The sequence below is a fragment of the Coturnix japonica genome, chromosome 2 (genome assembly GCF_054131305.1).
Source record: "Coturnix japonica strain WE chromosome 2, WE-NBRP24, whole genome shotgun sequence".
Classification (NCBI taxonomy): Eukaryota; Metazoa; Chordata; class Aves; order Galliformes; family Phasianidae; genus Coturnix; species Coturnix japonica.
In genome coordinates this window covers 70420041-70442988 of record NC_140664.1, presented here as the reverse complement: position 1 = coordinate 70442988, position 22948 = coordinate 70420041, and the positions used below count along the sequence as shown (strand labels likewise).

General features: G+C 40.4%; 2 protein-coding genes across 6 annotated transcripts in view; one reads left to right on the top strand and one right to left on the bottom strand.

Annotated features, from left to right (window-relative positions):
- The window catches only part of DEK (DEK proto-oncogene), a 44209-nt gene extending 23690 nt beyond the window's left edge, over positions 1-20519 (bottom strand). Inside the window, exons 1-11 of one of the 5 annotated variants that reach the window (XM_085540161.1) lie at positions 20380-20519; positions 19527-19673; positions 17462-17563; positions 16865-16974; positions 12821-12915; positions 12208-12328; positions 11358-11540; positions 8556-8688; positions 6952-7100; positions 5721-5789; positions 3188-4852 (exon numbers count right to left, since the gene is read on the bottom strand). In XM_085540161.1, coding sequence (XP_085396287.1) covers positions 4841-4852; positions 5721-5789; positions 6952-7100; positions 8556-8688; positions 11358-11540; positions 12208-12328; positions 12821-12915; positions 16865-16974; positions 17462-17563; positions 19527-19662 — 1110 coding nt within the window. In that variant the 5' untranslated portion in view covers positions 19663-19673; positions 20380-20519 and the 3' untranslated portion in view covers positions 3188-4840. Of the gene's footprint in view, positions 1-3187; positions 4853-5693; positions 5790-6951; positions 7101-8555; positions 8689-11357; positions 11541-12207; positions 12329-12820; positions 12916-16864; positions 16975-17461; positions 17564-19526; positions 19674-20379 lie in introns of those variants that run through there. The other 4 variants (XM_085540162.1, XM_085540158.1, XM_085540159.1 and 1 more) reach the window with 4 other exon arrangements.
- Positions 20520-21960: 1441 nt separating this feature from the next.
- Positions 21961-22948, top strand: part of RNF144B (ring finger protein 144B) — a 73845-nt gene continuing 72857 nt past the window's right edge. Inside the window, exon 1 of the mRNA XM_015854748.3 lies at positions 21961-22095. The gene's annotated coding sequence lies outside the window, so the exon portion shown is untranslated. The remainder of the gene's footprint in view (positions 22096-22948) is intronic.

Sequence of the window (22948 nt, the reverse complement as noted above, 5' to 3'; positions counted from 1 at the left end):
GGGCAGTTGTGGTGTTATTTCTTCCTTGAATTTCCATTACCTTTCTTCAAGACCCCTGTTCACCTGCAATTTCATTCTAAAGACTGACAAGTAAAATACCTACGCTACTTCTAAAATGGAGTGCTACAAGGAACTAGATTTCATCATGGCCCACAGTTCCCATCAATAAAATAGCTGGTGGTACACATTTCTATTTTCCCTCATTTTAGTTCTAAAATGTTAGCCTAAAATTTAGCTCATAAATGAAAGTGAAGTATTAAGTTTAAGCTGCAGTCCAGTGAACAAGCTCAGGCAGAAAGGCAAGGCAAATGTGTTACCAGTGCTGTCCTCTTACCCACAAAACACGAGGAGCCAGGTTTTCACAAAATGTATGGCCTGAGATTCTTCAAAGAGAGCATCTTTTATTGCTAACTTGAGTATTAGACATGGACAAAACTAGGAACATTTTATTAGTAAAAGATCTTTAAAGTTTCTCTCCCTCCTCCCAGCTAGCTGCATTTTCTAAAATGGCCAAAGACCATTATACGTGCACTACACATACCCTCTGAATTTCATCAAACCGTACTTCTAGGAGCCTATCACTGCTATACCATCACCCCAAAGTTATTAGATGTTTCAGAGCAACAAAGCTGCTCGATTAATGAATTTCTCAAGAAATGCAAAGTACTTTATCCATTCTCATAGAATTGTGGTTCAAGTCAGAAGGAACTTTCGGAGAAGATCTGGCTGCAGGTCCTTCTCAGAGAAGGGCCACTATAAGGGAGGTTGCTCAGGGCCCTCCCTGAACATCTCCAGCAAAGGGGATCCTCCCATCCCCTGCTTGCTCTCTACTCTCTCATTGGCTGGCAATACGGACCCCATTTACCTGTCTCTTTCTAAGGATGAGTATCACAGAATCACAGAATTGTAGGGGTTGGAAGGGACCTCTAGAGATCATCGAGTCCAACCCCCCTGCCAAAGCAGGCTCCCTACACCACATCACACAGGTAGGCGTCCAGGCAGGTCTTGAATATCTCCAGAGAGGGAGACTCCACCACCTCCCTGGGCAGCCTGTTCCAGTGCTCCGTCACCACCGTAAAGAAGTTCTTCCGCACATTTGTGCAGAACTTCCTATGTTGTACTTTCATCCCATTACCCCCACGCACTACTGAAAAGAGCCCAGCCTCACCACTATGGCTCCCACACCTCAGGTATTTATAAACCTGGATCAAGTCCCCTCTCAGCCTTCTTTTCTCAAGGCTAAACAGACCCAGTTCCCTAAATCTCTCCTCATAGGGGAGATGCTCCAGGCCCTGAGTAAGCTCACCTTGCTCAACATCCCCTCCTCCTACATCATCATGTGCTCCATGCCTGTTATTTTGGTGGCCTTCCACTGGGCTCACTCCAAGATGTTCACACCCTCCTTATCTCTCAGAGCCCAGTGATGAGCACAGCAGTCCCAAGGCAGGCTCCCAAGTACTGAACGTAGGGAAATACTTGCTTTCCTTGATCTACAGATCAGAGGCTACATAAGTGCTGAACAACCCCCTCCCTCTCCCTCCCCAAAGTTGTTCTGTCTCAGGGTATACAGGTGAATTCTGTTCAAATTACTGGATGCATCACCATTTGCCCCTTCCCAGGTCCTTCCCTGCAGATTTTCTGCAAAGTTGCTTAAAAAGAAATGAGCTCATCCAGACCTAAAGTACTACAAGGGCTTATTTTTCCCAGATGCTGGGTTCTGCATTTGCTAAACTTTATTATCTTCCCATAAATCCACTTCTCCTGTAAATTAAGGTCCATTTGAACATACTTTTTGATATACAACTTTTGGCTATTTGCTCTTTTAAGTATTTCTGAATTCAAAGACATTTATTTGAAGAGCAAAAATAACATGCTTTCTTAATGTTTTACAGCAAGAGAATCATAGACTTAGTTACTAAGTTTCTTATTGCAAGGTTCCAGACAAAACATTCTGGTACCTTACAGATTTTCTATTGTTCTAAGTGACAGGAGCTAAAATAAAAGTAATAGAAATAAAAAGTGAAAACATTCCTGAGATGATTGCTCTTTATCCATCTGGCTCAGTAGAAGCTACTTGATTATGGTCAACTTGAACAGGGGGGCTGGACCAGATAACCTCCACAAGTCTCTTCCAACCTAAAGTATTCTGCAGTTCTGCAATACATTTGCCATACAACTTTCTGATTTGAAAAGAATTAAGCCTACCCAAGCAGTCATGAGCTACCTTCTTTCTGAAATAGCAAAAATACCTGAAAACCATTCCCAGAATTGCAATGCTGGCTGCTAAAGGCAGTATTACAAAGTAAGCACTGAGCTCTAAAATGTTTATTTTTAAGCCCTGCTTACTGGTGGTTACTCTAAATTCAGGCAGACATGCCTGAGCAGTATTCCATGGGTAAACCCAGAACTCCAGTTCAGCTCTTTGCCTAAAGACACGTAGCATCCTCCCTCCACCAAATTTCTACTCTCCACCAAGCCCCCTTCATTTTCTTCTCCCACAGGACCCACACTCATTCAAAGTACCAAAATCACTCATGAAAACAGCTGCTTGTGCAAGCAAGTCATTCAGGTTAATGTATGTGTTTTTACAGGTCACCAACCAGAACACTGAATACCAAAGACTTAAGTAAACAAGAGAACCAAATACACTGTCATGTAGGAGTTATGCGGTAAGCAAATCAAATCAAGAAGTCAGACTGGTTTTTCTAGACTAATATGGTCAGGGATATAATCCCGTATGTTTTTCAAGGTATATGCCTTACACTATTCTGTTAACTTTTGTGCCTATTTTGTATAGGATTTAAAGCTCTGATCAGCTGTGTTTTACATCCAATAGCATTGAGAAAAGCAGATTTTTTTTTAATGTATCTTCTAGTATTGGTCTCACAGACTTTCACACAGTGGAATCATGTATCAGCTGCAGCTACACTGGAATGGATTATCTGAGCAATAGTTCAGACTTTTCTTCTCAGCTGAGAACTGCACTTAAATATCATTAAATATCATTAAATTTACAAAGCATTCTTTATACTCAAATATTTCAGAGGGAAAAAAATTAAGTAACAGAGCATATGATTTTAGGTCCTGTTGCAAAGACATGCCCTTCAGAAACAGTCTTCTAAGTAGGGACACCTGCTGAATTCGGCTTAGGTATTTTCTACCAAACAAGATGAAGACAGCAGCCTTGTTTCTGTATAATTATTTTTACTATACATTTAAGCAAACGTACCATCAACATTGATTTACATTTTTGTGAAAGACATTTATTGAATAAAAAACCCCATTACATTCAGCCTTGTTATAAATGATTACACGCAAAGAAAGTCCAAATACGTGATGACTGAGTAGTCTAACTGGCTGAACATTTTCCGAACTTACATTACTTATGAACACTTATTTCCCAACTGTACAATAATAAAATGCAAAAATATGCTTTGTCTTCCCATTAATACTGTAGTCAGAGGGATTCTTTACTTTTGGCATTAATGGCAGCCCACACTTCCACATTTGTTATTAGTTCACATGTTAAGTGCAGGACTTCCCATATTAGCTACAATGCATTTGGAAAACAGAAACCCAAACAGCAGAAACATATATGCAAAGTGTTCACTTTGATCCAAAAAGCTGTGGGTCAAAGTTGAAGACTGCAGACTTACAAGTACCAGCACACGTGTTGAGGCACCACGGCTGAGGTTCAGAAGAGGGCTCCCATACAAAACAGAGATTAACCACGTAGCAAAGCCCAATCCAGAAACCCCACTGGGGGCTCCCAAAGCTATCGCACCTCCTAACTGTACATCATGGATATCCACTTCTGAGACGTCCGGCCATCAAGTCAAGATACTAAAAGACTCTTTTGCAAAATGAGATATGAAAAAAAACTCCTATAGTCTTTACAGGAACTTTATTTATAAGGTCAAGCCATTGAAACAAATGTACCTGTAGTCTTTGTACAAAATTAAACACCAAAAAGCTTAAGTATAAAACTACAGTTTCATTTCTGTACAAGATGGGAAAAACATTGTAAAACCTCAACTCATTTGCAGTTTAATCAAACTCCTGCACCTCGCTTTCCATCACAGCCTCACTGCTGAACGCTGACATTTCATGTCATAAATCCTCTAAGATAAGAGTAAAAACTGATTTGCACAAAAGAAATCAGAAATAACTTTATATACACAACAGAAAGCCTTTTAGGAGTACAAAAATAACATCTATATGCCAATTAGTTACCATGCTTTGACAATTCCAAGTGCCTAAACATGCAAGACAGTAATGATGGTCTAGAATAATTCTGCATCTGTAGAATGGTTTAAACTATGAAAGACATTAATGTGCCATTAACTCCTGTTACTTTCAGAATGGATATATACTCAATTTCTTTTTTTAAAAACCAGTAATGCAGTATTCCAGTCTCAGCATGTATATCCACAGATAAACAGCTTTCATCTTGATTTTTAAGCCTCCTGCAAGCTAGTAATGCAGACTAAAAAGCTGTGATGATTCTAATCCATCTAATTATTCAAAGCAATCCAAGATGTACAAATACTATTAAAAAAAAAAAAAAAGGGAACACTTATTACCATGCACAAAACATAAGAATGTTCAACTAAAACATGCATTAAATGCATGTTTTGTTGTAGGTTGGTTTCTTTTTTTTTTTGCTTTAAAAAAGAAGATAGACGACACGATTTACATTAACACTCTTAGCTTTAGATCAGCAGAATCAGTTCTGGCTAAATACCACAAGGGTAAGACACATTCCTTTTGCTGGTGCCTATCGTATCTTCAAATCCATGGAAACAAAATCAGGATTCTTCCATTTCCCAGTCAAATCAGATCATGAAATCAACTGAAATGAGAAACGTATTAGTTTTCTCCTTTCTCTGCATCTACCTACAATGTACATAATGCCTCTCCCTTAGCATCAAGGTATCAAGAAAATGCACTCAACTTTTGCTGTCATGAAAGCCCAAGAACATCCCTCCAGCAGACAAATGACTTGTGTCTGCTGATAACAACACATACGTATGTATGCACAGCACACAGATGTAACTATTATCTAGACAGTCATGTATTATTTCAACGCCTGCAAATGAACCCACAAGAAAAAACCTCATAGGCAGCTTCATAACCATGTTATCAGTGAAAAGGGACAAACACAGAGATAAGCTCTCTTTATCCAATTTCCTTCTCTTGTTTGTAGAGCTTTCCAGCCTACAAAACTTACATAATCTCTGTGTTCTTATCAGTGGATGTGGTCAGTGCACGAGTTACAAAGCAACTCACAGCCAAAGCCGCAATTGGAAGAAAATGCAGCCTTCAAAATCAAAAGTCATCATCAAAAATTGGGAGAGCTCTAATTTTAGTTCTGGTTACTAAAGAAACTCAAAGTAGTAGTTTGAGTAGTTTGCTAAGGAAAAAAATAAAGTCTGGACCGGTTATTTTAGGAAGAGAAATACAGAAAAAAAATCCAGTAGCCACAAAACAAACAATAACAACAACAACAACCGATAACCAACAAAACCACTCAACACACCCCACAAAAGGGGAGCCAAAAAAGAAGGGCAAAAAGCAAAAAGCCTGTATTCACATTTATCAAAACAATGAGGTTTGGGATGCTTTCAACACTACACAGGAGGCGAACTGGTGTAAAACTATATCATGTCAACTTCTAGTAGACTTGGAAAAAATATATCTCTAGACAATCAAGTCTTTACCTCTTTGACTGTTTCTTTAATGAAGTCTTTTCTGTCAGATAAGTCATAACTGGGATAATTCTCATACACCTAGAAAAAAAAGAATAACAAAATACAACCTTGAGTTACTCATTTTCAGTGTAGTTTATGAACAGAAGCTTAAAATAAGAGCAAAAAAGCAGTGCTGTACTTCTAGTATCACAAAACTCTGTTAATGATGGGAGACTCTGTTTATTTCCTTGTCTTTATTTTGACCATGAAATTTAAATAAATCTATTTCTCATGTCTGGTCACTGACTAAATTGGTACTGTCAATACATCAACAAATTGGAACACCTAACCAGCCATGCCAAGCAAATAAAGAATTCTCCAATGTTTGTCTTACATGTTTTCTAAGCAGACAAATACCCTCTTTAAAAAAAAAAAAAAAAAAAAAAAAAATCAAAATGAAGCCTCAGTGCCCACTATTTATTTTTTTGGTAGTAAGTGGAATTGTCATATTCCAAGTTACCAATATAAGCATAGATATATTTAAGTGCTGTTCTCCAATTGCTCTCTGGTTAACCATCATGAATGAGAAATGAAGGGATATCAAACAAGTTAAACAACAACATCCACCACGAATGCCAATACCAACAACAAATGCAGAAAACTTTATTCCAGCTCACCACATTTCAGACTTATCTTACCCTAAGAAGGGACAAGGTAACAGTGTTCTCTGTGTCATGGTCACTTTTCCCTTCTCCTCCCACTTTCCTCAGCTCCTGTCTTGCATCTCAGTGGCTTCTTTGCATAGTTCATACAACCCATTATCTCAGCTGAAAACCATTCACTTACTCTGCAACAGTTGCACTGAACAGACTCAGAGGATACAAGAGCAAAGAGCAAGGCGAGCAGGAGAAATGTGCACAGAGCAGGACACAGACATTCCCTTTCTACATAAAAAATCTGCACTGTCTCAACAGCTCTAATATTTGCACCTTAATACACAGCAGTTGTTTAGAAGGTAACAGCACTGCTTTCCATGTAGCTATTTTTGATTTAGAGATTTTCATTCCCCTGTGGAACATTCAGCATTGCATACCTTAAGATTAAAGCACTCCTTGTAGTAGCTGTTAGTAAATAAATCAAGGCAAAACCATTTTGTTTCAGAAACGTGTAGAGTGTAAGCCAAGGCTTACAAAACCAGATGACAAAAGTCAACTTACAGACAACTCACTGTCCCCCAAAAACTGCTAAATCACTTGCTTACCTCCTTGCAGATTTGTTTCATTGTGACTTCCTCCAAATTTGCATTGGCCAACAATTTCTTGACAGTTTCCTTAATTTCTTCATCTGTGGGTGGTTTCTTCAGCTTTTTAATTAAAGGTTCATTATCGGAACTATCCTCAGATTCGCTTTCTAAATATGAAGAATAATTCAGATTGTAATAAAAGGTACTAAACTTGCTTGCATTCTTTCTCCAGAACAAAAGCTATCAGAACATCTGATGCAGATGTTCACCCTTAAAATGGATATCTTGCCAGACCATCATTTTATAAATAAAGCTAATGTTATCAGTATTACACTTACTGAACTTATACACCTGCATTACTGTTTGTAAACTATCAGTTTATAAATCAATACATACTCTAGGAAGTATGGATCTGTTTACATTCATCTATCAAAGCAAACCAACAACACTTATGACAGCAATTCAAAACAGAGGCCCTAAAACAATACTTATTTGCTTTAAAAAGGAGTTTAGATTCCTTTTCCTGGTGGTAATTTTACAGTGCTGTAATACCAAACATGCCATCAGAAAGCAGCACTCAAAACAAACAAGGAGAATCATTAAGGGAGTGAAAAGGAACAGGACAGTCTTATAATCTTTTCCAGCAGTAAAACACTGAGACTGAGTGATTCCAGCACACCGTCAGTGCCTTAATTCTCAGACAAGATGCCAATAAGTGAGATAATGAGCTTTCAGAATGACCTCCTTAACACTGAGTTTTGTACTGTAGGTGTACACTCAAAATAGAAATGCAGTAGGAATAAATAAGATACTAAGCAGAGACTATACAACACACGTATACACAAAGCACTAATATAACATCATATATATATTGCAGTGGTAAAATGAAGTGTACAAACACACAGTCAATCATGTTAGTACCATTGGAAAACTGAAAAATATTAAGCTCAGCACAGACTACCTAACAGCTGAGAAACAAGGTTGGGAAAGAAGCTGAGCATATGTATTATTTTATCTGAGAGTTGCTGCTTTTCTTAACTCACTGAGAAATGAAGTAGTTAGTTTTAATTGATTTCTTTGTGAAAGCACACATTTGCTGGTGTTGTCATTAAATGCTTGTGGAACACAGATGTATGCTGGATTAGTAATGGATACTGCAACTGGGATGGCTTTTTAACTCCAAGAGGGTCAGAGAATTTAAGGCTATAAAGAACCTCCAGAGATCATTTGGCTGAAGCTCCTCCTCAGAACAAGGCCACTGCTGAGTGGGCTGCCTACACTGTATACATGCATTTGTCAGATGTAAGCAAAATAAGAGCAACAGGATGTATACCTGTATGCTGTGGATATAAAAAGCTGCTGAATAGGAGACTAAGTTGGATATATACACTACAGCATCAATTATAAGATTTAAGTAAAGTTTAATAGAACATAAGACAGAACCAGGATGATACTTTAGATGCATAGACATAAAAATGTATATTATTTTTTTCTAAATTACCACTGAAAGGAAAGAAACATCAAATCCATAACTCGGCAAACTCCATTAGATAAAGAAGCCTTTCTAAGCATCCCTGTTAAGGTACAAGATCATGTATGATAAAAGATTTAAAGCCATTTACCTTTTCTAGAACTGTTCTGATTCTTTTTAGTAGTGCTGCTATCTGCCTTCTTGACGTTAGCACCCTTCACAGTTTTTTTGGGTTTGGAAGTCACCTTTTTAGATCTGTCTCTCTTAGATGCTTTTCTAGGGGGCTATAAGAAAGAAAATGGAAGATTAAAATGGTGATTTATAACTGATTAATCCATACTCCTCTTAAGCAACAGAAATCATCCCTTCTGTCAGTACAAACTACATCAACAACACTAATACATTTTACTAGCGATATCTACCTCCAAACCATAGGGTGAAAACGTTCACATTCTTATGAATTTCATGTTGTCCCTCTATACAGACTCAAACTAGAGCCTTCTGATTATGTTCATAATTTAGCCATACTGCAACCTTCTATTTGTAGTTAGTTACCACATAGTAGTTTGGGTTTGAGGGATCCCCTGCCATGGACGGATGTCTTCCACTAGATCAGGCTGCTGAAGGCTACAGATACTCATAATTAGAGCTTAAAAATTTCTTACAGAGTAACAACTATATTAGTTTATATAAGTTTTAACTACTACTCCCATTGATATCTGGTATAATCCCTGGAACTATTATTTAATAGAATATATTTCTTTATACTGGCTTGCTCACTTACAGTTGCCATTGCAGCTGTACAACTAATAAACAGTATTTAGCTGTTAAGTGAATTGTAACCTTCCCTGCTTAATATCAGAAAATATATTCAGGAATCGCCCCAAACGTAACTAAACTTGCACTTAAAGTTCCTGTTAAAAGCTCAATCTCTAGTTACAAAATCTGAGGTTAAAACCAGCACTAGTATTTAAGCTTAAAAAAATACAGACGTACTCCAGGTATCTTTCCCTTCCAGATATAAAAGACTAAAAAACAAAATAACAATAAAATACTGTTGCATTCAAGAGAAGCTCATAACTACTTCAGCCTGAGATTCCAAAAGAGCAGGGGAAACACAACCTGTAACACACTGAAGGTTATCATAAACCTAATATATATTTTTTTCCCTCTTTATGGTATAACCTCAAAGCTCTGCAAAGGTAGGCATTTTCTGCTTCACCATTTCCTATATTCAAACTCATTTAGCATACTAGTGTTTTCATGATAATTACGCTTTTATTCCATGCAAGTCAGCTTCAACTTCCAAAGCCTTCAGTATACACTGGGCTATTGCCTGGTGCTCATCTAACTCCTCCTACCTTTAGGAAGAAGCCAAAGAAGCCCCAGTTAGATCAACAGGGTTTACTATTTTTTCTTAAATAGCTGAATTCTTGCAAAAGTTTCTAAAAGCAGACTCCTGGCTCTGAAAGCCACGTTCCTTTCCTCACAGCAGGGAGACTGTACTGCTGAAGAGATGAACAAATATAAATTTAACTTTTAGTATTTTGCCCTCTTTTGACTCACTGTTTAAGGGAAAAGAAAAATGCAAAGTCAGAATTCTGTTTGTTGTATGGAGATGCAAACAATTTCCGTGAATCTTCTATTTAAATTAACACGAGCACTTCTGAAAGTTAGTATTTGCATAAATAGTTCAATGCTTCAAGCTACATATATCAGCTTTTCTATAGCTCAGACCTATTTACTCAGTCTGCCACTCTTGCACTTCAATAGAGGCAATGCAACCCAAGTAAATAACGATCTCAGTTTGGAGTCAAAGGCTATATGTAGCTCACATAAATAATTCCCTCTGACATCAACCAACTATTTGCAGTTTGTTCTATGGCTTTGCCTATGGCTAAAAGGGAAATCCCACTAAAAAAAGAAAATATAGAATAAGAGCCTGTAGCTCCTTCTTATTTCTTCCTTTCGCACCTCAGACACACGGACTAAACCAGTGGCATCTGCACCAGCTCTCCCTGTTTTGTGTCTTTTCTGTTACCTACATCCAGGACTGAAATTGAATGCACAGTGAAAGGTTTTTCTTTTTTAAACTTAATCTCCCTGCTGTTATAGAAGACTGCAATAAGTTTCAAAGAAAATACAGAAGAACACCAAATAGGGAGAACACTTTGTAAAACACAGGGATCTTTGTAAGGCTGCTTGTTTTGTTGCCTCCTTTAGCTTTGTGATCTACAGAACCTCAAAAGAGAGATCAAAACATAAGATCCAAATGTGGAACCAAGATCTGAAAACAATGTAGCTAGCTAAGTCATAGACCTGTACTCACTTCAGAGTTAACTACTTCTAAGTATACCCCATCCTTGGAGGTGTTCAAGGCCCAGGTAGGATGGGACCCTGGGCAACCTGATCTAGTAAATGTGGAAGTCTGGTGGCCCTGCCAGGCAGGGGGGTTGGGACTTCATGATCCTTGAGGTCCCTTCCAACCCAGGTCATTCTGTGATTCTGTGTAAGTATTCACTCAAATCCTACATACACAGATACAAATACAGGCATAGTCTCACAGGAAAAGATGCTGCAAATTTGCTATTGAAATGAAGACTACATTAATAAAACCTTCACAAGGTGATGTAAGAATCCCATCAATTATACTTCAAGTTCTGACTGCCCTAAACTGTCAACCAGCAAATGGCTCTGTAAAGAATATAAACGGAAATTGGAACCTTTGCATTATCTTATCAATTCTCTAACCTTACAGCACTACAAAAATTAAGATCTCTTATAAATTTTTAAATGCTTTTTTTTCTTTTAAACCATTAATTTAGTAAAACATTGATTACCTCTCCAGCCTTGCATGCTCCATGAATCAACAACTTGTTGCAATCACACCAATAAACTGCAGAGAAATGTTTTTAGCTGTATGTTGAAAAAACAAGACAAGAGCCCTCATTACCTCCTCTTCACTTTCTTTCTCTTCTGAAGAGTCATCCTTCTCCTTCTTCTCATCCTCCTCACTGCTAGATTCATCTGACAAGATCTCTGGACACTTGGTGCGTTTTGTTTTCCTCGTTGTTCCAGTACTACTGCGTTCTTTTTTGCCACCTTTGCTTGGTGTCTTCTTGGACTTCGGCAATGGCTGAAAGCCAGGGATGCATGTTATTCACAAAGGAATACAATAGAGTATTGTAAAGAAAAATATAAATTCCTTCAAAATTAAAAACCAGACCAATTGTATGTGTGACTCTTATACCATAATATTTGTGGTAAGAAGAAATTCAAAGCACAGTGATAAATCAGAGTAAAATTAAACTGAATTTCATTTCTAAGCTAAGCATCCCTTCTATTCCCCTAATCAAAGAAGTCTTCCACAGTTAGGGATTACGTAAGCACAAATAAACATTTCAGAAGGAACATTTAACGTTACCCATAAAGGTTAACATTTTCTACTAGCAACAGATTAGCTGACAACTGCATTTTGTTGTTACTCGGTACTATCAGCATCCCAAAGGTAGGTGCGGACTTTCTACACATGACTTCTCAGTGCTTGCTGCAAATAAGTTTCCTGAACAAAAGCCTACCTACCTAGATACTGCTATTAGATTAAACATCATTATGTGATTCTACTATGTCTATTCTCTTCCACTCACCTACAGAGCACATGCTGCCTACTGGAATTTCGGAATGGCCATCCCTAATTAGCTCACACATTAATCACAAATTCTGTTTAGTGCTTTAAAGCATAAAGACAGCTGCGTTTCTTCACCAGGACAGAGTTCTTAAAACAAGAATAACCCATATCTCACCTTGCCTGAAGATTTTGGATGCATTAGGAAGTTTAAGATTCTGGTTACCAACTCACTGTTGACTCCTGATCTTTCCAAATCAAGTACTTCACAGATACTTTTCAACATTGCATTTCTAAATCTGGAGAGAGAAAAAAGGAAGAAAAAAAATAAAGTATTCAGTATCACATCATAAACAACAGATAACATTTGACTGATTTTTACCTACATCCTGATATTGATTTGTTATGACTAGATTTACTGCTTTATGTTATTTCCAAACCCTTCCAGTCCAGTTACAACCAATCTGCAGCATCATCATCTGTTAATAGGGAAGTAGCTTATGTGGAGAAACAGTACAAACAAAACAAAAAAACACCACCAACAATCATTGCTTTGTTACACTAAATGCTACAGATCATTACATTCATTTCACAACAATTCAAGGAATAACACTGTACTTTTGATATACAGTTAGCAAAGATGGATTTTGATTCTGATGGAGAAAGGTTTTAAGTCACAGAGATGAAAGCCTGCACCACAAATGGAATGTAAATTTTGTAAAGAAAACCTGAAAATAAAAAGATGGTACAGCATGAATCAGACTGTATAAAGTAGCAAAGGAAATCATTACTTCTTTAACATCTCCTCCTTCTTTTTGTATTGGTCACTTCCTTTTTCAAATGGAAACCCGCTGAACTGACCCACATTCTTCTTTAGGGAAGCAACCTGGAATAGAACACAGATTAACTTCTAGTACATGCAGCTTAAAGGACTTCATCCAATTACGTTTGATTTTCCATAGAAGAAAAATCTGTTCTACCTCGTAGCTTACTGTCAACGAAAACTTGCGCCTACACCAGTGAACATTTACTTACACAGTTTATGCCTATATTTATCTCATGACAGCTAGATCAGAACTAAGTACTTGGTGTCTAGGTAATGTAATTCTTTTTAATAACTTACATAGAAAAATCACCTGCCAGTTTGAGCTTATGAATAATACAGTACATGCAAAACATGCTTGTGCAACTATGATTACATGAAGCCTGATGTGCATTTCATACTGTATAGCTTGCTATAGAATAGTAAACTTTCAGTATATGATGTGGTACAGCTGATTAGCTTTATTTGCTTTTTAAAGCCTTACATAGAATGCACTGTTGAAGCTCTTATTCTGCATGAAGAATTTAGGTATTTACACATACCACCCAACTTACAAGGTTGGTCATTAAGCCTTTAGCTCAGTCCTGTTCACTCTTTCATCATAATAAGACAGTCCTTACAATGAGAAAAATCACTCCTATCTAAAACCAAGAATAAAGTTCCTTAGCCTTTTCTTCATCTCTTCTTAACAAAAATGTTTAAAAGAATCCCCAAATGTTATTCTTCTGAGGTATTTTTAACATTATCATGTATGACCTGGAATCACTTTCAATAGTTTTACAGATCTTCTTTCTGGTGTTTCTACACTGGCTGAAAATTTTACCAAGGCAAAGCTCCTTCTATTCTGCCCAGAACCTATAGAACATTTGCAGATGGCATCAGTATGTTTCATTAAACGTTAACTACTTTCTGAATCACGTACAGAATGTGCATACAAAACAACATCTGATTTTCTTCACCTTCAATGGCATTCCGAGATTCCTAATTTCTGATTAAATACAATTTTCAATGAAATCATACTGATATTTCCAAATGGTACATATTTATATGCAAACATGTTCACTTATATTTTAGCTCAGAGGCACAGCTTTCACAAAAATTAATGGAAATACAGTCAATCTTTAAATTATTCAATTTTCTAGGACTAGAAATATTTTAATATATACTTCTATAATCAGAAAGCACAAATTCGTTGTTAAAAGTCCTGTAAAACACTGACTCTTGTCAATGATGGGGCATACTTTGTACTTCAAGACAAGGCTCTAACACAAGGTTCTAACCTAATGAGTGTTTATCATTTTAGGTTAGGACATAAGGGCTACTAAGAATGAATCACAGAATTATCAAGGTTGGAAAAGACCTAGAAGATCATCTAGTGCAACCATTACCAATACTTCCCAGCTAAATCATATTCCTCAACACTACATCCAAACGTTTCTTAACACTCCCATGGTCGGTGACTCCACCACCTCCCTGGGCAGTGCATTCCAATGCCTGACTACCCTTTCCAAGAAGTAATACTTCCTAATGTCCAGCCTGAACCTCCCCTGGCACAGCTTAAAACCATTCCCTCTAGTTCTATCACTGATTACACGAGAGAAGAGGCCAAATGGTTTAGAAACAGAATAGATACAGGTTTTTTTAAGAGAGAAACTTCCTACGATGAATAGAATCTTGTCACATCACTGTATGTCTTCCACCTAACTCAGTCACTTTAGCAGATGATGCTACCTGATTTCTCCAAGCAACAGGTCTTACAGGAGTACCAGAGCATTGCAGGAAACCCGAAGACTGCCCAAATAATCATCAAGGGCAATTACTTGTTTTTAGGGAGCCAAGACAGCAGGAATCTATGTGAGCTTAAAAACAGCATGAAAATGTAGCTTTATTAGATGGATCGTCTGTGTATAAGATAGAAAAAAAAACAAACCCAGGCAACATATTAATGCTGCACAAGGCAAAGACTATTCAGGAGACTTCCTGTGAAATAACATGTTTTAGACAGTAGGAACATAGAAACTGGAGCACTATGAGAGTGACCTAAGGACTCAGACCACTGGGACACTAGAGCAATAGCCTTTAAAAGCTAGCTGGATTCTCCATCAAGTCTACATCCAAAACGGAAGCACAGAGCAAAGTGGGATGGAGCTGCACCCAAGTAAATGGTGTGGGATGTAACAGTCCGAGTTGTATTTCAATTGCACTTCTGTCTAACTAATAACATTTTAAAGTGCTAAATACCAGTATACAGTCATATAATTTTGCACATAATTATGAAACTGCTAATAGTCACAGGTCCATTAGCTGCTCGTGTTAATAAATAATTTACTTAGTAGTTGGTAATAATAGTTACTGAGTTGCTAGTTTCTTAGTAACATACAGCACAGCCAATAAACTTTAAGGTCTCCTCACAGAATCACAGAATGACCCAGGTTGGAAGGGACCTCAAGGATCATGTAGTTCCAACCCCCCTGCCTAGCAGGGCCACCAAACATACACATTTACTAGATCAGGTTGCCCAGGGCCCCGTCCAACCTGGTCTTGAACACCTCCAAGGACGGGGCATCCACAACCTCCCTGGGCAGCCTGTTCCAGGGCCTAACCACTCTCCTAGTGAAGAACTTCCCCTTAACATCCAACCTAAATCTTCCCTCTTTTAACTTAAAGCCATTTCCCCTTGTCCTGCTATTGTCAGCCCTTTTGAAGAGTTTACTCCCCTTCTGGGAGGAGTAAAGGAGTTTACTCCCCTCCTCAATCAGTTACACCTCAGATCTGTGAGCTATGGTGGGACAGAGGGATTCTCAGTACTTCTACCAGAAGATAATATAAAAGCATCACTGGTTTCATAAATGAATTCAGTTTCACAACTTGCACTAAAAATCTAGAAAACTACATGGTTGTCATTCTACTTTTCTTATCAAATTCTACTGCAAAACAATCCAAAAGATTGTCAACATCCCTATGCACCGAGCCAGAAATACTCAATTTGTTTACTGACACACCAAATAAATACCACATAATTCACAGATTCTAGTGCATATACACCATTCTTCCTCCTGAATAGTTGAGATAACAGATCTTTGCTGCGTCATTTAAATAACCACAGTATTTGCAGCAGTGGTTTCAGACATTATAACTAGCATCTGGACTCGTGTTACTCAGTTCCTGATTTCTGTGCTAGCTATTTAAGTTTCCAAAATACGATAAGAGCTTAAAAATAAAGTGCACTGAAGTGATAATGTTTAATTTGCCTTAATTACTCCATATCCATTTCATTCCTCTTAGCAAAGACAATGGGCTGGATTTATTGTAAAATGTAAGGCATCAGCAATGGTGTATAAAAGGCACTAATAAATATTTGCTATTGTAAATCTAAATTGATTCTTGGATTTAACGATCCTTTTAAAATTAATATTTTAGTTCAGTTTTATTTTAGATAAATATGATAAAATAATTAAAATTTTACATATTAACCTACTTTTGCTTTCTATTGTTTCGTGCATCCTAAAGGAGAAAATGACTGGGTAGGTAGCAATAGAAACATAGTGGAACCCACTAACACAGGTACCAAGCAGAATAACCTGAAGTACTAAGACACAGCTACATACAAAGCAGCAACTACACAGATTATAGTCAAAATATTCCATGTACAGTGGTAGTTTTAGCATGGGAGTTATAAATTATTTCCAATTCACCTGTATCAAGTGACCATTAACATCTGTCTTTGGAGTGGAGAGGGAGGGGGAAAACCTACATCCAATAAGGCTCACAATTCAGGATACCTCTCCACAAGATTTTAAGAGTAGTTTACAGAAATTAGAAGAATTATGGTCTTGAGTAACTATGCCCTTAACAGCAGCAATCTTCAAGAGTACTTTGTAACAAAGGACACTTCAGTAGATCTACAAGTGCAAATGCCTAAAAAACTAACAACAAACCAAGAATTACAGGACAAACTTTCACACCACACACGAGAATTACTAGATATACAAAATAGATTTTAAGTTCTCACAGTGCCTGGCCTGTTGTAGAGGAGTTTGTGCAGGTTCCGAAGTTCGTCCGTCTTCTTTTTACTCAGAAAGAATTGTATCCTTTCAATTTCACAAAGTTTTTGTCCTTTTCCTGAAACAAATAAAACAAAAACCAAAGAAATCACATTCTTATTTACCCATTTGTTTGCAGCTTCAAAAATCCATTTACCCATATATTCTGTCTACCTATTCTTTTTAATGTAAAAGAAATCATTCCGCAGAGCATCAAGTCAAGCGTTAGGGAGGTTATTCCCTATCAACTAGGCATCGATAGTGGGTTTTTTAACTTACTTGATACTTACTGTAATGGGGTTAATAGACTTGGCATTTCTTTTTATTCTAGATGTTCCAGCAATGGTGGTAGCTAGCAAACAGCCCATTCAGAGTTAAGTTTAAACATTAATTCCTATGGTTTCATGTGACCTTCTCAAATAAAATACCGTTTTCATATAATTTTAACAGCCTTACTGTTACAATCAATTCTGTTAAGTTAGGTCTTACCTACAAGTTCACAGTTCCATCTTTTGAGAGTCTTCATTTCCAATACCCTTCGTTCTTACATATGAGGACAAACTTACCTGGTGTAATTGTAAAAGGTTCCTTCTGTAATGAAGACACTTGCATAGTCAACCGGTCTACCTTCTTTTTTTCCCTTTTTCCTTCAACAATGAGACTCTTTTCTGCAAAACACAGTTTTTTTCATAGTATCAGCAACTCGACTGTAGCAATAGGCAATATAACTCTGAATCATCGCAATGGCAAAACAAAAGAAGGATAAAAATAACACCAAACATTATGACACTTCCAAACCTTTGGTTAAAAGGTCAATAGGATTTTTACAGAGCTGTAGTTCTGAGTCTCTGGTTTTTAACTGCAATCCTACACCCAACCTATCCTTGAAGGGGGACAGCAGACATTTCCTAAAGTGAACTTCATCTCATGATGGAGATGGCATTTCCATGCATTTATAGAAATCCAGCCTTTTCTCCTTTCTTCCTCTTTTTAAGGTATAGAACAGACGTTATTTGCACAGCCTCATTCTGTCCCCTCCCCTTCCAGCCCCCAGGTGCACAGCTCTAACTCTAGTTCTTTACAGGAAAGCTAATAAATAGGCAAAGGGAGAATCCAGCTTGCTTGCAGCCTATTTCTCTTCCCACTAATGGAACGGAAAACACAGAATACCATCAGTACAAAATGCAGATACATAGGGATAGCAGGACTGTACTGAACCACACACAAACATGCTGCGCAGTACTCTGCAGAGCACAATACTAACATCTTCCAAACTATTAAGAATATTATTACAAATAACATCAGATGATACTTAATCCTTTCAGTGGAAGGAATCTCTGCTCACAGTAGGAAGGTTGAAACTAGATGATCTCTAAGGCATCTTCCAACCCCAAATCATCTCATAAATATGTTTAAATTGGCTTAACTGACACACCTTGTATAGCTGCTTTAACAATTCTACATCAGGAGAAAAACCTCATTGTTTCACAGACCTAAACATCTTATAATAAGATACTTGGCCTTAAATCACACTTTCCTTAGCACAAAGTGTTACTCTGGCCTTAACACAGAAAAGCAACTTTATAACATGCACGAACATTAAACTGGCCATATATATATAGTGAGAACACAGCAAAACACACTTGTGAATCAACAATCAGCTGTTTGTAAGAAAGTTAATTCTAATTAGTCTATTGTTCTTAAAACAGTATAACCTTTCTACTACCTTTACTAAAGACAAAGCTTTGCTCCTTTAAGAACCCAAGACCATGGTTTTCACTAGCCATACTGCAACTCTGTTTGCACAGATGTTTTCATTTGCAAAATAGTCGCTAGAGATTTAACACCAGCAGTTTTGCATAGTGGTTCCTTCATCGCATCTTCTATTCTTTCACTACCCTCTTCAGTTACATGATGCAATCTGCCTTGCTTGTCCCTATAACATCACCATGACTTTTACTGGTAAAATTAGTCACGTGGAATTCCTTCACTACAATTAGGCTGTGGTACCCGAAAAAGTAACTACCAGTCATTAGGCAATTGGTAACTATTATTCTAAACCTATCCCACAGTTATTTCCACTTGTCTCTCTTATGTAAGTGTGTATTGCTTCCAAGTGTTACTGGCAATAAATAAGTAAATAAATTTTAAAAGCTCAATTTTCAGATATGCTTTTATACAAATGATTTGATACAGGATGATACATCTTAAAATCTCCTAAAAGTTTCTCCAATAACAACAAAAATCCCTAGTGTATAAACTGAAAATGCTGGTACTTTCTCCACTGTTTCCTGAGGAATACAGTATCATTGTCTCTAGTCTCGCCTGTTTTTGTCTACCAGGAAATGATTTATGAGACATAGTGCAGAATCCCCTAACAGCAATGGTACAATTGCCTAGCAATGTTGTTAATATCTCCTCCCTGGAAGGGCTCAAGGCCAGGCTGGATGGGGCTTTGAGCAACCTGTTCTAAAGGGAAATGTCCCTACCTATAGCAGGAGGTTGGAACTAAATGATCTCAAAGGTCCCTTCCAACCCAAACCACTCTGATTAGCTGGTACCATGGTACCATGTAAGACTAATTGCATTCATTAAGCTTAGCACTTTTTAAAAACAAATGAAGGCACGCACCCTTTTCTTCTTCTTCCTCTTCTTCCTCCTCCTCATCCTCCTCGCTTTCCTCAGCTTTGCTTTCAGCCTCGGGTTGTTTCTCATCTGCTTTTTCAGACGACATCGTATCTTCTTTAGAGGAAGCAACAGAAGACATGGTGCGTGGTTCTGTAGAAAGCAGCGGGCAAACCCCATGAGAATACAGCTCCCTTGCAGAAGTAAGGTCACAGCGCTCCGGTTGTGACTGTACATGTTTGAAGACACGAACTAGAACACTCTGCATTACACACTAGGTAAGGTTTTGCAGAAGGAGCGATAGCTTCTGATATTGCTTTAGAGGTTTATTAGCACTATGCACACAGCAGTTCCCAAGCTTTGTGAAACAGTCAGAAACACCAAGTGGCAGCAAACAGGAGATGGGAACCGCGGGCTGCACTATGAAGGACAAAAAGTCCACACCTCCTTGCAAAACCCACAGAAAACGCATCTCGCTGGGTACTCGCTACAAAACCCTCTGATTTCTCTTGAGAAAGAGCAAGCGCGCTGTCCGAGCTGCCTTTCCCCTCCCCTTAGAGCGGAGGAAGGAAGAAAGTTGGGAACTTTCCGCCTTGGCAGCGTCCAGGCCGGTGAGGAGGGCTCCAGAGGGATTAAAGATCCGCTTCTCAGAGTTACACCGGGGATATTTTCGGCCGGGAGAAGGAAGAAAGGAGGGGCCCCTCCCGCCTCCGACACAGCCCCGCCGCCCGCCCGAACGACGCGATGGCGCTGGGCAGCGGCAGCAGGAACGCGGCACCCGCCTCCTCCCCCCCCCCGCCCAGAGGGGAAAACGCGGCCGCTCATCAGGGCCCGATGCGGCCATGGCGGGCGGACACACCTCGTCCCGAGCCTCCGCTGCTGTGGCGGGCGCTGCTGTGGCGGCTGGGTCTGCGGGAGGAGGAGGAGTGGGGCGCTGCCAGACCGAGCCCCGCGTCCCGCTGCCTCTCACCTCTCTCTCTCTCTCTCTCTCCCGGAATCAACAAGGTTTTCAAAATGGCGGGTTCTCAGCCGGGGAGAAGGAAGCGGGAAGGCGGCAGCCAATCAGCTGTGGCGGTGGGAGGGCGGGAGAGGGAGTGGGCGGGGCCAGCGGGCTGCGCGCGCAGAGCGGGGGTGGGGCGGGAGAGGCGTGACGTCAGGGCTGCTGGGCGCGCTGAGGGGACGGGCCGATAGGGGTGGGTGGGGAGGTGAAGTGCTGCCCCTACACGGCGGTACCGCTGTGCGAACCGCTTTCCTTTGCATCCAGTTCCAACCCCCTGCTGTGTGCAGGGTCACCAACCACCCGACCAGGCTGCTCAGAGCCACATCCAGCCTGGCCTTGAATGCCTGCAGGGATGGGGCATCCACAGCCTCCCAGGGCAACCTGTTCCATTGTGTCACCACCCTCTGTGTGAAAAACTACCTCCTAATATCTAATCTAAACCAGATGCTGCAGCTTGCACTGTACAAAGGCATGTCCAGAAGCACATCTCCCCCCTCAGTTTTGGCAACAGCTGCAGTTTCCACTCCTGGTGTGTTTAAACCTGGTGTGAATACAGACGGTGGTAGTCTGAAAAGTTAACATCATTTAAAGCCTGAAGCTGGTTCATGACCAGGACACTTAAGTACCCGGCCGTTAAACCACAGGCCACGCAAAAGTCGCAAGAAGGATGTTATAAGGCAACAGGCTGCACAGAAGAGAAGGTTGCAGGGTGACCTCATTGCAGCCTTTCAATACCTGAAGGGAACTTAGTCCCAGGAGGGGAGTAAACTCTTTGAAAGGGCTGACAATAGCAGGACACGAGGAAATGGTTTTAAGTTAAAAGAGGGAAGATTTAGGTTGGATGTTAGGGGGAAGTTCTTCACTAGGAGAGTGGTGAGGTCCTGGAACAGGCTGCCCAGGGAGGTTGTGGATGCCCCGTCCTTGGAGGTGTTCAAGACCAGGTTGGACGGGGCCCTGGGCAACCTGATCTAGTAAATGTGTATGTTTGGTGGCCCTGCCAGGCAGGGGGGTTGGAACTACATGATCCTTGAGGTCCCTTCCAACCCGGGTCATTCTGTGATTCTGTGACCCCCGGGCTGTGGCTGCTGAGGGCGGTGACAGCGGGCACCCACTTCACGTCGCGATGGCAAATGGCCGCGTTCACCCAGCGGAGACGATCCGCCTCACTAAACCCCTACGGGAACGCAGTGCCCTGAGCAGAAGCGAAGCTGGCGGCCTCGCGGTGTGGCTCTGGGCAGCGGGCCGGCCCCGAGCCGCCGCGGTGCGCCCTCGGCGAGCGTTGCAGCACGTCTGTGCTGGCAGCACTCGCTGCTATGACAAGGAGCCGCTGTCCCGGCCTCGGGGCTCCCCCCGCCCCCGGCGCTCGCAAGGGGCAGGCGGGCTCGCGGGGGCACCGGTCCCAGCGTCCCGCTCGCTGGCAGCCTCCAGCCGGGCGGGGAGAGGCACGGCGAGGGAAGGCGGGCTCGGGCAGAGCGGCGGCTTTGCCCGCCGGGAGGTGCCGACCCCCGCTAGCCACAACCGGGAGGAAAACGCCGTTGCGCTCCGAGCTTCGTAGCCCCGCCGTGAGGAGCCGAGGTGAGGGGCTGCATGAGTGCGGCGGGCACCTGCGGGGCGGGGAGCCGCGCTCCTGCCGCTTCTCCTCCAGCCGCGGTTGTCGGCTCGGGTTGCGCGGGCTGATGGCGTTCCCTCATGCGGGAGAGAACTTCTCCCGGCTCTGGGGCCGGTTCCTCTCGGCTCTGAGAACTTTTGCAGTGGGAACCGCTGGTGAAAAACAGGCTTGCTGTCGTTTTTGCAGGCTTTTATGAGTTTTGTCCATCCATAAGGCGGACTTGCCACACGTGAGGTGTGCCTGAAGTGCCTGCTGCTGTGGGAAAACCTCCTCCCCGCATAGATCTGAGCGCTTAGTGTATTTGTTTTGAAGTGCATAAGCTGGTTGCAGAAAGAAATACTAAATCGACAAGTATTTGCAGTGCGTAGTTGAAACAATTTACTCTCTAGAAAATGAAATCCTAACTAAAGTTGTTTGAAGGTTATGCCTGCACTTTATGTGCAAAGCTGCTTTAAAATCCCAGGGCCTGCCATGTGAATTTGGTATGAATCATGTCTTATTTTTAAAGAAATGGAATTCCACGCTGAAAATATTCATGGCATATTACAGGAATATCCATGGCCTGGCTTAGACTAACAAAATGTAGAAAATTCAGCGTGGAGGCAAAGCATTTATCCTCATTTCACCTCTGTGTGCTGGGTTTCTAGACATTTCTCCTCACAAAGTATGTAGTTATTGGTTGTTTGGCGCTTCCAGGACTTTAAGTTTAGTGAAGTGAGTAAATGCCAGGTGGCCAAATTCTGTTCTGAGTTACTTCAGACTCCTCACCATGGTAACTCCGTTTGTTTCAGGGCTGTTATTCTCAATTTACAGGACTGT